General features: G+C 35.7%; 1 protein-coding gene across 2 annotated transcripts in view; it reads right to left on the reverse strand.

Annotated features, from left to right (window-relative positions):
- Positions 1-1999: 1999 nt before the first annotated feature.
- The window catches only part of LOC120525678, a 37420-nt gene continuing 23515 nt past the window's right edge, over positions 2000-15904 (reverse strand). Inside the window, exons 6-8 of one of the 2 annotated variants that reach the window (XM_039748178.1) lie at positions 10188-10262; positions 9093-9202; positions 2000-3243 (exon numbers count right to left, since the gene is read on the reverse strand). In XM_039748178.1, the coding sequence (XP_039604112.1) occupies positions 3208-3243; positions 9093-9202; positions 10188-10262 (221 nt within the window). In that variant the 3' untranslated portion in view covers positions 2000-3207. The remainder of the gene's footprint in view (positions 3244-9092; positions 9203-10187; positions 10263-15904) is intronic. The other variant, XM_039748180.1, reaches the window with a different exon arrangement.

Raw genomic sequence — 15904 nt, forward strand, 5'->3', positions numbered from 1 at the left:
TCACGTGGCACGGCAGAAGCAGCAAGCCAGCAGCTGATTGAGCAAAGAGGAGGTAAAAAAAACTGTATTTGTTTCCCATTGTATCACTGTTTAAGAGGGGCTTTCAGTTCAGCCCCCCTCTTCACAATGCAAGCAGCAGAAATGCAAAGTGGCTGGCGCATAGAACAGGCTGGGGGGGTTGGTGAGCGAAGTGAGCAGGGGAGCCCCCTACGAAAGCCTTGAATATATATATATATATATATATATATATATATATATATATATATATATATATATATATATAAAATTTGATCTTTTCATTTCAATATATGAGTTATTTAACACTTTTGAATTTCATTTGCTGTTAGGCTAAAACAGTTCTTTCCTACCAAAATATTCAATGAAATACTCAATCTGTCAACACATTTATTTCTTTAATATATTCATAACTTTGTATGTGATATATATATATGTAACTGAATAAAATTTGATCTTTTCATTTCAATACAGTCCTTGTTTTATATGAGTTATTTAACACTTTTGAATTTCATTTGCTGTTAGGCTAAAAACAGTTCTTTCCTACCAAAATATTCAATGAAATAGCTAAGCCTCCCTCCCTGACTCAATCTGTCAACACATTTATTTCTTTAATATATTCATGGTTTTGATTCCTAGTCGTTTAACTTTGTATGTGATATTAAATAAAATATGTCATTACATGTATTGTGTCACAAGGAGCTTTACTTATTTTGGCAAAACATATACACAAAGTTGAAATGCCAAATTAATAATTAATGCACAGTACAATACATTCTTGTTTTGCCCAATGGCAAGTTTTCAGCATCTGCAGTTCTGCTGTCTCAGTAGCAAATGTATTGTACAACTCTCCATATTTACTCTTATTCTAAAACTATACACATTCTGAATTTTGTAAATATAAAAAGTAAATGACCAATCTTTATTTTATAAAGGTTCATTATTGGATTTTTAGATAATGTGACACTTGTAAACTAAAGAGATAACAAATGAGCAAATAAAAATAGAAACCAAACAGCTTAGCTAAACAGGGGAAAAGTGGATGTGTTTCAAATAGAACACTGATAATATGCGAGTTTTAAATGTGGTTTTTACTGTCCAGACCAGAGAAATAATGCTAAATTAGTAGTGTTTGGTAAACTTTCTTATTAATTAAAAAACAGATGTAGGGCACTTTCTTGTCCAGCCCTGAGTAAAGTTTGTGTTCCTGAAGATGACCAACTAACAGTTGCATTAACTTCACAGGAATTGAATAATTTTGGGTTTGTTTCAAAAAAGATGTTTTGTTTAAAGCCTAAAATGGCCAAAAATATAGGCATGGCTAAGGCCAAAAATGGACTTTTAACTCTAACTAGGATTTAATACAATTATAGTTATTGTTCAGCTTAATTTCATATAGACACTATTTAATGTATCTCTTTCTCCTTCAGTGCAAACTAACTGTTTTTGTTGTCTGGCTATAGTATTTCATTTCATTACTAGCTGTGATTCCCATCTAAGATCCAAGTAATCTCAACATAGGCTTTAGCATTAATGTTTGCAGTGCACCATGTAATGCATATGTCTGTGTTGTATATCATTAGGTATAGGATCTGTAAAAGCAGTGTTAATGTTTGTGATGTGCAATCTATTGAAATGAAAAAATGCAATGCAATTTATTATTAAAAATGTTTGTGATGTTCCATCTTTTGCAATAATAGAGATAAAGCAACCAGACAGACTCACAGGCACATACATATCCTTGTATTAAGGTGGATAAATACACAACACCAATGAAAAATTGAAAGCCGTCCATAAAAAAGTTGTCTTTTAATATGTTTTGCATTCATTTGCCATTACTACATTTAGAATCATAACAGGGTTGGGCCATGGTACGTACTGTACAATTGATAGAGCTAACTTGGAAAAGTCCCATTGGTGGCAAGTGCAGCACCAACTAGTGGCTTTGCTGACACAGAAGATAATGTCTATTTTGATAGTGAAATGTACAGAAAGGGAGCCAGTTAAGCTCTCCAAATAACTGGGATCCTGAAGTAAGCTTGTGGAGGTATATTGTATAACTATACATATACTTAGGGTGAATTCTTTAAAACTCACTTTATAACCACTCCACAGATTTTATTTAGACTTAATTTAGACTTCACAATTAATCTGACCTGGGGGAAAACTGGAGTACCTGGAAGAAAAGTCAAGAAAACACGGTATATAGACAATGAGTGTGAGCAGCTTTCATATGTATAAATGTAACCTTAATAAAGGGTGTTAAAATGTATAATTATTACAACTAATTTTAAATAATTTTTTTCTGAGTAATCAAATGAGATTACTGACTTAGGATGTACTGCAATTTGGAACATTGACCCTTTAAAGTCATTATATTTCAAAATACACAATGCTGACAAGCACACATTTCTCATACATGTGAGAAAATCATTGTCCCAATGTAATTTTATGCATCAAAGTAGTTATTTGTTCAGACTGTAGTAAAAAGAAGTCTAGGAGGATCAGAATTAACTAATTTCAATGGACCACCTCTCCTCTGGAGAAGAAAATGCTCTTTTGTAATATGACCTTAACTCTTCAATGTTAAACTGCTATAAATACAGTTTATAAATATAAAAAATATTACATTAAGAATTAAGTGCAACAGTATAAAAGAGATAAGAAAATATTGACAACTATTATTTGTAATTTAACCATCTTGGAAAAAGATCAAAACATTTCTTTTCGTTTTAAAACAAGAAGCAGTCATAATCAATGCAAATTCTGAAAAAAGTAATTTCAACATTTTGTTTTCACTATGGCACTCACTAAGCATATCTAGTATCCACCAGCAACACGTCAATTTAGCATTCACTAGGCTTCATAATCACATACAGTACACAACATATCACCTCTGGCAAACAGTACTGAACACAACAAAGTGAAACGTTTCTGCCTCTTTCAAACTGCTTTAAAAGTAAACAAAATCCAACTGGATTTCTGGAGGTAATAGGTGATGTGTTACCATTGCACCAACTATTGTATTTTCCCTAGTTCACTCATTCGTTCCATTACAGGGATAACAGCATTCTGCATCTGAAACAGAGCAAAATTCAGTATGGTTCTTTCTAAATCTGAGCCACTGCAGCTAATGTTGCAACTGCATTATCTGATTTTACTTGTGTACAGAAGAAGGTCAGGAGGCTTTTCTCATTTTCTTTTTTTTTCTCTTCTTTGTATTTGAATCTGCGGAGACAAAAGCAAGATAATTTAAATATGTTACAGCTCAAACCTGATGATGGCTGAAAAACTTATGGATACATTTCTAAAATTATTTCAGTAGTACTAGGGTGTTGTACCGTGTTAGCCATTTTGAATGTAGTGAGAAGTCAAGCAAAATGACACCTTTTATTCGCTAACTAAAAAGACTGCAATATGCAAGTTTTTGAGCCAACTCAGGCAATTACTTGAAAAAACACTTCTGTTTCTGAGATTATGTTTTTAACATAGATTGTGGTTAGACACATCACACATTTCCCGAATAACTTAGAAGAGAGACAGAAGAGTGTAGGACTTGTTACAACTCTGCTGCCCGGTTAGTAAAAGGCTGCTGAGGCAAGGGAACCACCAGGATGGGAGAGAGCAGAAGTGAATCTCAGAGGGTCTCTTCTGCAAGCAGTGTCTTTTCCCTGGAGGCTGTCTTCAGTACATAGCTTTGCTCTGTGCTCATCTGGTTGTGCACCGCTGTGATTTATCAATAATCCTTAAACTAAAACATATTGGATTTTTAGTTATATAGTGGATTTTTTTTTATTTTTAATAAATTTGCAAAAAAAGTCAAAAATCTTGTTTTCACTTTTTCATTCTTGGGTAAGTAGTGTAGGTTAGTGTGGGAAAATATAAATGTAAATGATTTTCGCTCAAGGCTGCAGCTTAACAAAATGTGAAAAAGTGGAGGTGTCTGAATACATTCTGAATCCATTGTATTTTAACAATGCCATCTGCATTAAATTTATTCCAAACAAAAATAATTAAAACTACATTCATTTTAGTCAATGCAAAAAAGTGTTTTCTTTTACCTACATTAACCATATTACTCATGCTCACTTCATTTTCTTTTATTCAGAACACTGAGTTATTTAACTGGCAATAAGTTAATATGACATAGTGGTGCTTCAGGGTTTAAGAATATCTGTTAGGTAATCACAAACTCCACAACTTATTTACTGGTAGCGTCATTCTGCAGACACTTTCTTATGTTAAATTAGAGATACTTTAGTTTGAATTATTCAAAACCCTACTAAAAACTACAAATATGAAAATGTGCCATATACAAATATTTTTTGAAAATCAAACACATTTACTGTAATTACTCAACATAATATACCAGTACATTTCTAAAAACATTTTAGTCTTATGATATTATTATACATACTAACTGACTAATCCATCAATGATGGGCTGAAATCCAAGTAATCAACATAGACCTCAGCATTAAAGTTTGCAATGCACATGTCTCTGTTATATGCCATTTGATAGGGGATTCAGTTTTCATCCATATACAGTATATAATATCCACTCTCTGTACTTAGGTGTTTGTATAATATGCAGCAGTCAATATCATAAGCCCTGTTAGTGGATTTAATTTTTTGAACATATTTCATTTTTTGTTGTAAACAAAACTAATAATAATTATCATGAGATATTAAATTAGTAATCATGAAAAGAAGAGGATACACAATGTGTAGTATGTGCCTAAATGTAATTTAGTGAAGAGAGCTATACAATAAAACAATTCACTTGAACTGATCTATGCTGAAGCAAACTAAACTGTCAAATGTAATATCCATTCCTCAATTTTGTTAACCCACCTTTCCCACTAAGGCTGGCAGCACACTACATGATATTGAGTAAAAGATCATGTCAAACATAAACACACTATTGCCTGGTCTTGAGGACATCAGATTATACAACAAAGAGTCACAGGAAATGATAGATTACATAGCTCCGTCACAACTTCTCAGCACAGTTTCAAATATCCAAAGCATGTCAAGCTTGTCACATTTTGACAGCTAATTAGCGCGCTGCCTGACAGCACGGGTGGTTCATGTTTTCCAGTATGAATGTTTTTCAGGTATGCTGAGTTCATTCACCATTTATATACATACTAATTGTGCAACACTTCTAAGATGGGTTGAAATCTAAATAATCAATGTGGACCTCAGCATTAACATCTGCAGTGCACCATGCAATGCATATATCACTATTATATAACTTGTGGTAAGGGATTCGTAAAAGCAGTGTTAATGTTTGTGATGGGCCACCTGGAATGACAAAGACATAACAATCAGACAGACACACAGACAAACACACAGAAGACACATCCATTTGTTAAGGTGAATATACATTATCAAACCTTCTTTATGTATTTCATAATCACTGGGGGCCAATGTCTTTTCAAGCAGTACTGATTATCCATCCATCCATCCATTTTCTAACCCACTGAATCCGAATATCAATCCCAGCCAACACAGGACACAAGGCAGGAACCAATCCTGGGCAGGGTGCCAACCCACCACAGGACACACACAAACACACCCACACACCAAGAACACACTAGGGCCAATTTAGAATCGCAAATCCACCTAACCTGCATGTCTTTGGATTGTGGGAGGAAACCGGAGCGCCCGGAGGAAACCCACGCAGACACGGGGAGAACATGCAAACTCCACGCAGGGAGGACCTGGGAAGCGAACCCAGGTCTCCTAACTGCGAGGCAGCAGCGCTACCACTGCGCCACCGTGCCGCCCCCAGTACTGATTATAAGGCAGAAAACAACATAGGACAGGGCACTAGTCCATCTTAGAACAAACGTGCACACACCCACATTTACTCATATTAGAGTTAATTTAGAGTTGTTCACTATCTTAATGTACTGTATACTTTTAGAGATGAGAAATGAAAGCTGATGTATGAAAACACATGCAGACATGGAGAGAACCTGTGAATTCTTCACAGACACTGGACTAGGACCAGAATTTGAACCCAAACTCTAAAGCACCACTGTTTCAGACTTTCTAGATAATTAAAATAAAGAAAAAAATCATCGGGAGTGAAGCAGGAGAACAGGCAAACTAAAAAGAACATTCAGTATTCTGAACAACAAATGTCAGAAACCAAACATCAAAACCAAAATGGTGATCCCAAATTTAAAATCAAAAAATATAATCCCTAATCTAATGTCATACCCTTGTATCACTAGAAAAAAATGTAAAAAGTTTTTTAAAGAGCTAGGATTTTTTGCACTGGCGTGCTGACTATTTTATAAGATGAAACATCATGTTATGTGACTGGCAATGAGGAGAGCAAACAAAAACATTATGGCAACGGGTATTGTTTCAACATTGTTTCAAAATGGTGGTGAACATCCAAAAACAGATTATAACATGGTGTTACCAGAGTGATGATAAAAGCATAAACAATCAGGAAAACACATACAAATAGACCTGCATACCAGGATGCCAAAACTCAAGGCCATTATAACCACAATATCACTCTCATCATATAACATTTCAGTCAGATGAATGTGTTAAATTAAGATTTCTTCATTTTATTCCATAGGCAGCATTTTCATTTTTATTATTATTACCACAGTCACAAAACTGGTCAAGTCAAAATATTTTTTTGTCTAATTTTAAACAAAAATCGCATTGTCATTGTCTCATGTGTACAGGTTTCTTGCTAACCACTGTATCACGGTGCCACTCCTAGATCAAGTGTTTGTGAAAAATAAATCACATACGTAATTAGTTTTACAGTACTGTAGCGTGCAAAATTCTCATTTATCTAAAATTAAACTGCATTCTTACCTTGGTTAGAACTGTCTATAATCAACCTAGATGATTTAATCTAAGAACATCCTTCCAAACTCTTTACAGTGTGTTTTCTTTCAGATGACAGATCCTGTTTAATACTGTGTTATAAAACATTCATTATAATTCTGTCATTTATCTTCTAAAATATATATGTATCCATCTTCTAAACATTCTTTCTTCATTGAATGGTTGCAGTGAGACTAGAGCCTATTCCAGAAGCCTCACGTACAAGGCAGAAGCCTACCCAGAATGGGATTCTAGTTCAACCCAGGGCACACTTGAGCACACAGATATGCTTAAAGAAGGCCAGTACAAAGCTACTAATCAGGCTATGCTAACATGCATGTCTTTGGTATGTGAGAAAAAATCAAACTACTCAGATGAAACATAAGCAGGCTGCATGGGCTGTGAGGGAGAAGCACCAATTACACGACCATTGTGCCATCTAAAACAAAGGTGCATTAATTATTACAGACCTAATCCTTGTATTTATTGCATCCAGTATTTCCTCCTTAATCCTGTATTACACTGCACACCAAACAGAGGACTCCAGCATTGCAGAATGCAAGACCTTATTAAAAATCCTGGCACATTTTTGTAGGGGATCCTGAACATTTTCCTGCAGCAGCAGGAACAAAGTTTTAACCTGAAATACCCGGGATTAATTAGCACATGCACAAGCAAAATCACAAACTTATTGTTCTATTGGGATGATTTCTAAGACATCTGTCTTCAACATTGCATGTTTTGAAAAAAGTAGTCCATTGTGTAATCAATGTGAAGAGTATACCAGCTTCACACAAAATGTATAACAGAATAAATCAGCGCTGAAGAAAGGCTTATGACTGCACTATGGTATCACTAACTTATGCAAGAAGGAAATACTTTATTTGAGATAAAATAATGATGAACAGTTTATACTTGTATTGTTTCATGTTATGTTAATATAATTAGATTTTCATCCATATATAGTATGGTAGGGGGTTACCCCCTGCTCGCTTCGCTCGCCAACCTCCCTTGCCCGCGCTACATGCCATTTGCGTCTCTGCCGCTCACGTTGTAATGAGGGGGGCTGAACACACCCCAAGGAAATGCGGTTGCTCCTCCAAAACTCCCTCTTAAATGGTGATACAATGGGAAACAAATGGTTTTTTTTTCTCCTCTTTGCTCGATCAGCTGCTGGCTTGCTGCTGCCGTGCCACGTGATCTGCATCTTGCGCTGTGTTCCGAACATTTAAAAGCCTGTACAGCAGCTGTCTTTGTCATCTACTCTTTGTCTTTTATTTCCGGCCCTGGGTGTAGTTAGATTTGTTGGCACAAAGTCTCGTCTCAAAAATTTCAAAAATATGTCAAGCCTGACGCATTTTGACAGCTAATTAAAACGCTGGCTGAGATCACCGGTGGCTGTATGAATGTTTTCCAGGTATAGTGTGTTCAGTTGCAGTTTCTGCCTTTTTCCATTCTATTGTGTTATAACAAACACTCTTCTGCTTTGTAATTTGAAGCTTCTCCTTTTCTTCTGTCTGCAGTGTATACATTGTACTTTCAGCTGAGTGCTAATTGGCTGTCAGTTCTCATACCCACATAAGCACCTCCCCATGACTTAAGACTAAATCAATCCTGTTTGGTTTTGCCAGGCTGAGTCACAGACCACTACGACTGAGTTGCCAGTGATGTCACAATATACACCAGTCCATTGTAACACACACTCATACACATCCTCACCATAACTTATACTGTAAGTCCAAATTAGTCATAATAGAAAATGCCTCAAGTATTCAGAGAAAACCCACGTGCGAAAAATAGGTAGAGTTGCTTTGAAGGAAGCTGAAGTACCCACAAATTGGATAGAATATAAAATCTCACAGACAGCTGCTGTGGCAGGAATCAAATTCAGGTGAATGGAAATTGAGGCAGCTGTGTTTATCTCTGTAACACCATGTCATCCTCCATTCATTACAAATATTCTAAACTTGCAAGATATGTAATCAGAATGACTATGCAAATTCAAATTAGAAAATCAATGAGGCAATATGTAGATAAATTAACTCATGATATTTATTATTCCATAGAAAAACCATTTTTACATGTCATTTACTTAATCCAGCACAAAGTGCCTTTTATTACAACCCAACTTGATATTCACTTTTTAAATATACATTTTAATTCAGTGTATGTTAGTTAGCCTTCCATAAAAGTTTGTTAAAATAAACAACTTGCCTGTTTCTCTCCAGTTTTACTTCCCAACATGAGGATTTCTCCTGTGAAATGACCCCACTCTTCAGTAGGGGGACTCCAGTCAGAATTTTGGTCGAACGTAAATAAATCTTCTGAATAATAAAAAAAAAAAAATTAAAATGAAATTTTTAAAAATAATATAATTTTTACTCAGGACATTCATCTTAGTAAGGTTTAAAGTAACAACCTTTATATAAAAGCTGTATAGCTCTGAAACACTGAAATAAGAGTATAGTAAAGAACTATCATTATTATTAAAAACATCAGCTCATTAAAACATGATCAGTGTATATGCAAGATAAAGTGGCTACCAGCAGCTACTATGTCTGTGAACTGACAAAACTTTCCCATTAACATTGAATATTTAAATAGAGTATGTTCAATAAAGATATGACAATATTGTCTGTGATATTTGTTTAATCAGGCTCCCTTTATTATGATGAATTAGATTATGATAAGATCACATTTATGGAGTCATTCAAGTAGAAATCCAAAAAAAGTCAAAGGATTCAAAACTTTACCCAACAACCTCACAATTGTAAAACATTCTTCACATAATAATTTTATTTTTCAAGCTTCCTATTATTTCAACTCTAAGCTTATAATTACAGATAAACTGCTGTGTGACATCTGCTAAGCCTGGAATGCCTTAATGTCTCCTTAAATCAGACCTATTTATCACAAGAAGAAGTCACAATGTTTTCACAAGAATTATTTTTTAAGTTACTGTTAAGTTTGGCAATAGCAATTTTCTACTACATATTTCTTATTAAATAAATTTAAATGTGTGAATTTCCCCTTGGGATTAATAAGGTATCTATCTATCTATCTATCTATCTATCTATCTATCTATCTATCTATCTATCTATCTAATGTTTAATATCTAAATAAAACTTTAGCTCACAATTCAAAATGATCCTTTACTTTAGCATCTTTCAATGATTAAACATAAAATAATACATAATGTTAGTACTTTTTTACTCAAACAGAATTCTCAGAAACACTATAGTGTAGCTCCCTGTTATAAGAAAGTATTTCAATGGTAAGATATCAGGAAAAAAATAACCTGTATATTACCTGACAATAAGGAAATATCAGGTACTGTCCCAAAGGTCACTGGCTCCATAGCGGTGTAGTTTACACTCCATGTTCCTTAAAGCAAACCATAACATTCCTTACATTGTCAAAACATATATTATGTACATACTGAGCTTTGATAATATTAACTCTAAATTAGGTCTTAGTAGTCCATTAATGTCTCTGTATTTCTCTATGTCAGCAAAGTTTGCAAAAGGGATGGAATTTGGTTATAAATATATACAGTATGTTGTAAATTATATATATAGTGAGGGTGTAATGATATCTATATATATATATATATATATATATATATACACTGTATATATACTGTATATATATATATATATATATATATATATATATATATATATATATATATATATATATATATATAATGACAGGTTGCCTGGACAGCTGGAACACCAGCTGGATGGAAGGACCGGGGAGAGAGCATCTCCAAGGCACTACCTCCCCTTGGACTCTAAAGAGCTGCCCTTCTAGGTGGCTGTGGTATCACGGTTTACCACAGGACAAGCTGGGACTTGGAGTTTGGCACAGTCCTGTTGGGCTCCTTGGAGGCCACTGGGGGGAGCTGCAGAGCCCTACAATAGACTTTCACCACACATGGGATTCCAGGTAATACTGATGAGCCACCTGGAGCACTCCCAGGAGTAGAATAAAAGGAGCCGCCTCACTCCATTCGGGAAGCCACAGTTGGGAGGAAGTGGACAAAGCTTGCTGGGAGAGGATTGGAGGTGGAGAGAAGAAAGAAAGACAGAAGGAAAAGACTGTCCTTTGTCTTGTGGACATTGTGGTCTTGTGGGGAGCGAAGAAAGTGCATAAATAAAGGTATGCTGTGTGACAATTTGTCCTGCCTGTCTGTGTTGGGGATAGGGCGGCTATACATGGTCTGGTGCTCCACAATATATTGTTTATATATTGCTCAAAAAAATTAAAGGAACACTTATTAAACAGAGTATAGCATCGAGTCAATGAAACCTTTAGGATATTTATCTGGTCAGTTAAGCAGCAGAGGGGGTTGTTTATCAGTTTCAGCTACTTTTTTGTTAATGAAATTTACAACAGGTACACTAGAGGGGTGACAATGAGACAACCCCAAAACAGGAATGTTTTAACAGGTGGAGGCCACTGACATTTTTACCTCCTCATCTTTTCTGTCTCTTTTTTTTTCACTAGTTTTGCATTTGACTAGGGTCAGTGTCACTATTGGTAGCATGAGGCGATACCTGGACCCTACAGAGGTTGCACAGGTAGTCCAACTTCTCCAGGATGGTACATCAATATGTGCCATTGCCAGAAGTTTTGCTGTCTCCCAGTACAGTCTCAAAGGCATGGAGAAGATTACAGGAGACAGGCAGTTACTCTAGGAGAGCTGGACAGGGCAGTAGAAGGTCCTTATCCCATCAGCAGGACTGGTATCTGCTCCTTTGGGCAAGGAGAAACTGGATAAGCACTGCCAGAGCCCTACAAAATGGCCTCCAGCAGGCCACTGGTGTGAATGTCACTGACCAAACAATCAGAAACAGACTTCATGTGGGTGGTCTGAGGGCCTAGTGGGCCCTGTGCTCACTGCCCGGCTCCGTGGAGCTCAAATGGCATTTGGCATATAATACCAGAATTGGCAGGTCCACCACTGGTGCCCTTTGCTTTTCACAGATGAGAGCAGGTTCACCCTGGGCACATGTGTCTGGAGAAGCTATGGAGAACATTATGCTGCCTGTAAAATCATTCAGCATGACCGGTTTGGTGGTGAGAAATATCCATGGAGGGGTGCACAGACCTCTACAAGCTAGACAATGGCACCTTTACTGCCATTAGGTATTGGGATGAAATCCTTGGACCCATTGTCAGACTCTATATTGGTGCAGTGGGTCCTGGGTTCCTCCTGGTGCATGACAATGCAGGCAGTTCCTGGAGGATGAAGGAATTGATACTATTGACTGGCCTCCATGCTCGCCTGACCTAAATCCAATAGAATATCTCTGGGGCATTATGTTTTAGTCTATCCAATGCCATTAGGTTGCACCTCAGACAGTTCATGAGCACAGTGATACCCTGGTCCAGATCTGGGAGGAGATCCCCCAGGACACCATCCGTTTGTTGTCTCAGAAGCATGCAGATGTTGTCAGGAAGGAATACAAGCAAGTTGGGGCCATACAAACTACTGAGTACGATTTTGAGTTGCCGCAATGAAATTTCAGCAAAATGGACTGTCCTTTGAATTCAGCCCTCTGTAGGTTGATAATTTTCATTTATGTCGAACGCTGTGGCATCCTTTCGTTCCTAACACATTACCCAGTCCATATTAGTATAGATATCCAGCATGATTTTTTCCCATTGAGATCTGATGTGTTTTCAAAGTGTTCCTTTAATTTTTTTGAGCAGTTATTATGTACTGTATATAATTTCATACATGTAAAGGTTTTTCTAACCTGGCTCCTCTGGATTAATTTAAACAAAATATTTATTTTCCCATTTTAGTCATTTAGACAATTATGAAGGTCAGTTTCTAAATTGTTGAAAAAAATCAATGTAAAAGACATTTAAAACAGATGATTTTTGCAATGAAAAAGACCTAAAATAGATAATAATAAATGTATTTTTAAACTGTTGTTTCTTCAAAAGCAATGCTTGTTTAAGTGTTATAATAAAGGAATTGAAATGTATACTACTTTTTTAAGTGGGATGGACTTAGCTGTAGGTCATACCTGTGCAGAATGATATTAAGTTAGCTGTATTTGACTTGTATAACCAACAATGAAATATTGCAATGGAGTAAAATATTCATATTATTAAATTAAACAAGACACTGTATGTTGGAAAACCATCATTTTTTTTTTGCTTTTATGTAACACTCACTTTTATGATAAGATGTAATTTATCTCAAAATATGGCAAGTATAAACTATACAAAATTCATTAACACTGACATTAATTCATCAATGCATATGAGCTGTCTTGGAATTATTTACTGTGTGTCACTGAATTGTGGCAACAAGCTTTGCCAAACTGGTTGCTGTCAAACTTGTTTGTCCACAACCAACCCAATTTCTCTCCACCTTTTTGTGAAGGTTTAGACATTCCATTTCCTAGGCACAGCCAAGTTCCTGCACAGTACTTCTATATGACTGCAAAATGTGTTTCCTTCAACAATCTACTTTCTATGTGTCAGGGATACATGTTCAGTTTTATTGATTAAAGTCTATATTTACCTGTCACTCTATATACATGGTGATGGTAACATTTTTAGCAGCTACTATAATAATACCTAGGAGGCAAATGGAAAAATGCATATTGAAGTGTTATTAACAAAAAAAAAAAAACAAGACTAAAATGACACAGGGAGAATACAAAATAAAATAAAATAAATTTAAAATAAATAGAGTTAAAATAATAAAGAACGTAACTCATCACTCCAGTACTGAAATCCCTCCTCACCTCACATCTCTTTCTCATGGTTTGTAAATTGTTTAATTTTTGCTGTTAATGATTTTTTTCAATTGATTTTAATTGAACTTCTTATCTATATTAGTTGTTTTTAAAGATTTTGTGATCTAATCATGATGTTAATTTAGTGTTTTTTTATGTCAGTTCTTGTTTACATCTTAATGTCGAACCTAGAACCTCCATATGCTGAAGCTGTGTGGCTAACAGGGCTGCCGTTACAGCCCATATTTAAAGGCCGCACAGGCCCCTGGCTAACAGAGTTTTTCTCTGTGTCAGTGGTTCTTTCTTTTGTTCAAGCTCAGGGGTCTCCAACACTTGTCCCTGTAGAGCTACTGGTAGCTCGCAACCCCTTTCCAAGTAGTCTGCCAAATAGTTAATGAATCCTACATAAATTTAAAAAATTGATTAGTCAAATTAGGGGTGGGCGATCTTTCCACGAAATCATATCACGATCCTTTTAACACAAAATCACGATCCACAATCTGAACTGCAATCTATCTTTTCAATGTGGCATACACTTAAGAGAATATCCGGACTCAAACTCATCAAGACCTAAGTAAAATTTTATTTTAAATATCAAACAAAGTTGAATTCAGTTGTTCTCTCGTTCACTAGCTAAGCCAGGGGTTCTCAAACTCGGTCCTGGGGGCCCACTGTGGCTGCAGGTTTTTGTTCCAACCAGATTCCTAATCAGTGACAACACCCGATAGCACTGATCTCATTTAAATTAGCTGGTTTTATTTATCTTTTATTCTACATTCAGAAAAGCACAGCAGCATGATTTTTACATTTATAAGAAACATTTCTTATAAATATTTCTGTTTTTGCTGTGGATTTAAATGCTTAACTCTCTTTTTATTATATTTCGCCCTTTCTCTGTGCAGTTTGCTGCCTTCATTGAATCTTAATAATGACAATTAAAAACAAGCAGCGCAGAAACCCAAGCAAACAACACTCAGTCGTGAAAGGCTGCAACTACTTTAGTGTCAGCCCCACAATGTAGGAAATAACGATTAATTAAACAATTAGAACACCTGGAAAAGTAGAATGACAATCAAGATGAAAATACTGTTAAAAAGAAAAATACATATAACTGCTTAGTACATTTTAATACTTTTTTTTTTTTACCAAACTTAGTTTTCTAATTTGTATATTGTTCCCAAAACAGGGAATCTGGGAAAAAACAGTTCATTTAATTAGCACAGGAGTCCAATTAAAAACAGAGGCTGGTTAGAACAAAAACCTGCAGGCACAGTGGGCCCCCAGGACCGAGTTTGAGAACCCCTGAGCTAAGCGGAGCTAAGGAACAGGTCCTGAAGCTGGCGAGTGGGTGTGGAAGGCCCCTCCCCTCAACCCGCTGCGTGTTTCTCAGATTCGTGAAAATAAATTGGTACCACAAGCGAACTATGATACATAGCAAAATGACAGAAGTCGTAAAATCATCCAAAATGTTCCAGCAAATTATAAAAAAAAACAATATAAATCCGTTGAGTAGTTCTCTCGTGAAAGACATACAGAGACAGACAATGGATTTTATATATTACATATTAGTAAACGTTCAAAATAATGTGCAGTTAAAGTCTCAACATCATTCTCAGGATTTCTGGAGCTTAGTAGAGCCAGATAACTATAAGAATCTTCACCAAGCAGCTCTGAAAATGTCTGCCTTGTTTGGGTCTACATACCTCTGTAAGTCTGCCTTTTCTGACATGAATGTCATGAAATCAAAGTTCAGAACAAGACTGACAGATGAACATTTAAATGACTCCATAAGAGTGAACCTAAGTGGCTACACTCCACCATACACCTCTCTTGTTGACTCCATGCAGTGCTAGTCATCTCACTAACTAAAAAACACATCACACATGCAACTGGACATGTGAATACTCTTGTGAAGTGAAGCAGTAACATGTAACAAAATGACAAATGAATAAGTAATATCTGTGTATCTGTAATTGCATTGTTTTGTTTTGACAGCATTTATGTTTTAATTCAATAGTGTGAGATACACTAGAAAATGCACACAGACATACAAAATGCACTTGCAGGTGAACTAAATATTTTTTGTGATGTTTTAATGCAAAATGTGAGTTGTGGACACCAACATTTTGTAAATGTTCAGGCAAAACAAGCTTATTCAGTTTGTTTGGGTTGAAATAAGCTATGAGAATAAACGTTATAAAACATGAGTAGCTCTCGAACATTTTCATTTTGTAAAAGTAGCTCTCAGGGGAAAAAATTTTGGAA

The sequence above is a fragment of the Polypterus senegalus genome, chromosome 3, assembly GCF_016835505.1.
Source record: "Polypterus senegalus isolate Bchr_013 chromosome 3, ASM1683550v1, whole genome shotgun sequence".
NCBI lineage: Eukaryota > Metazoa > Chordata > Cladistia > Polypteriformes > Polypteridae > Polypterus > Polypterus senegalus.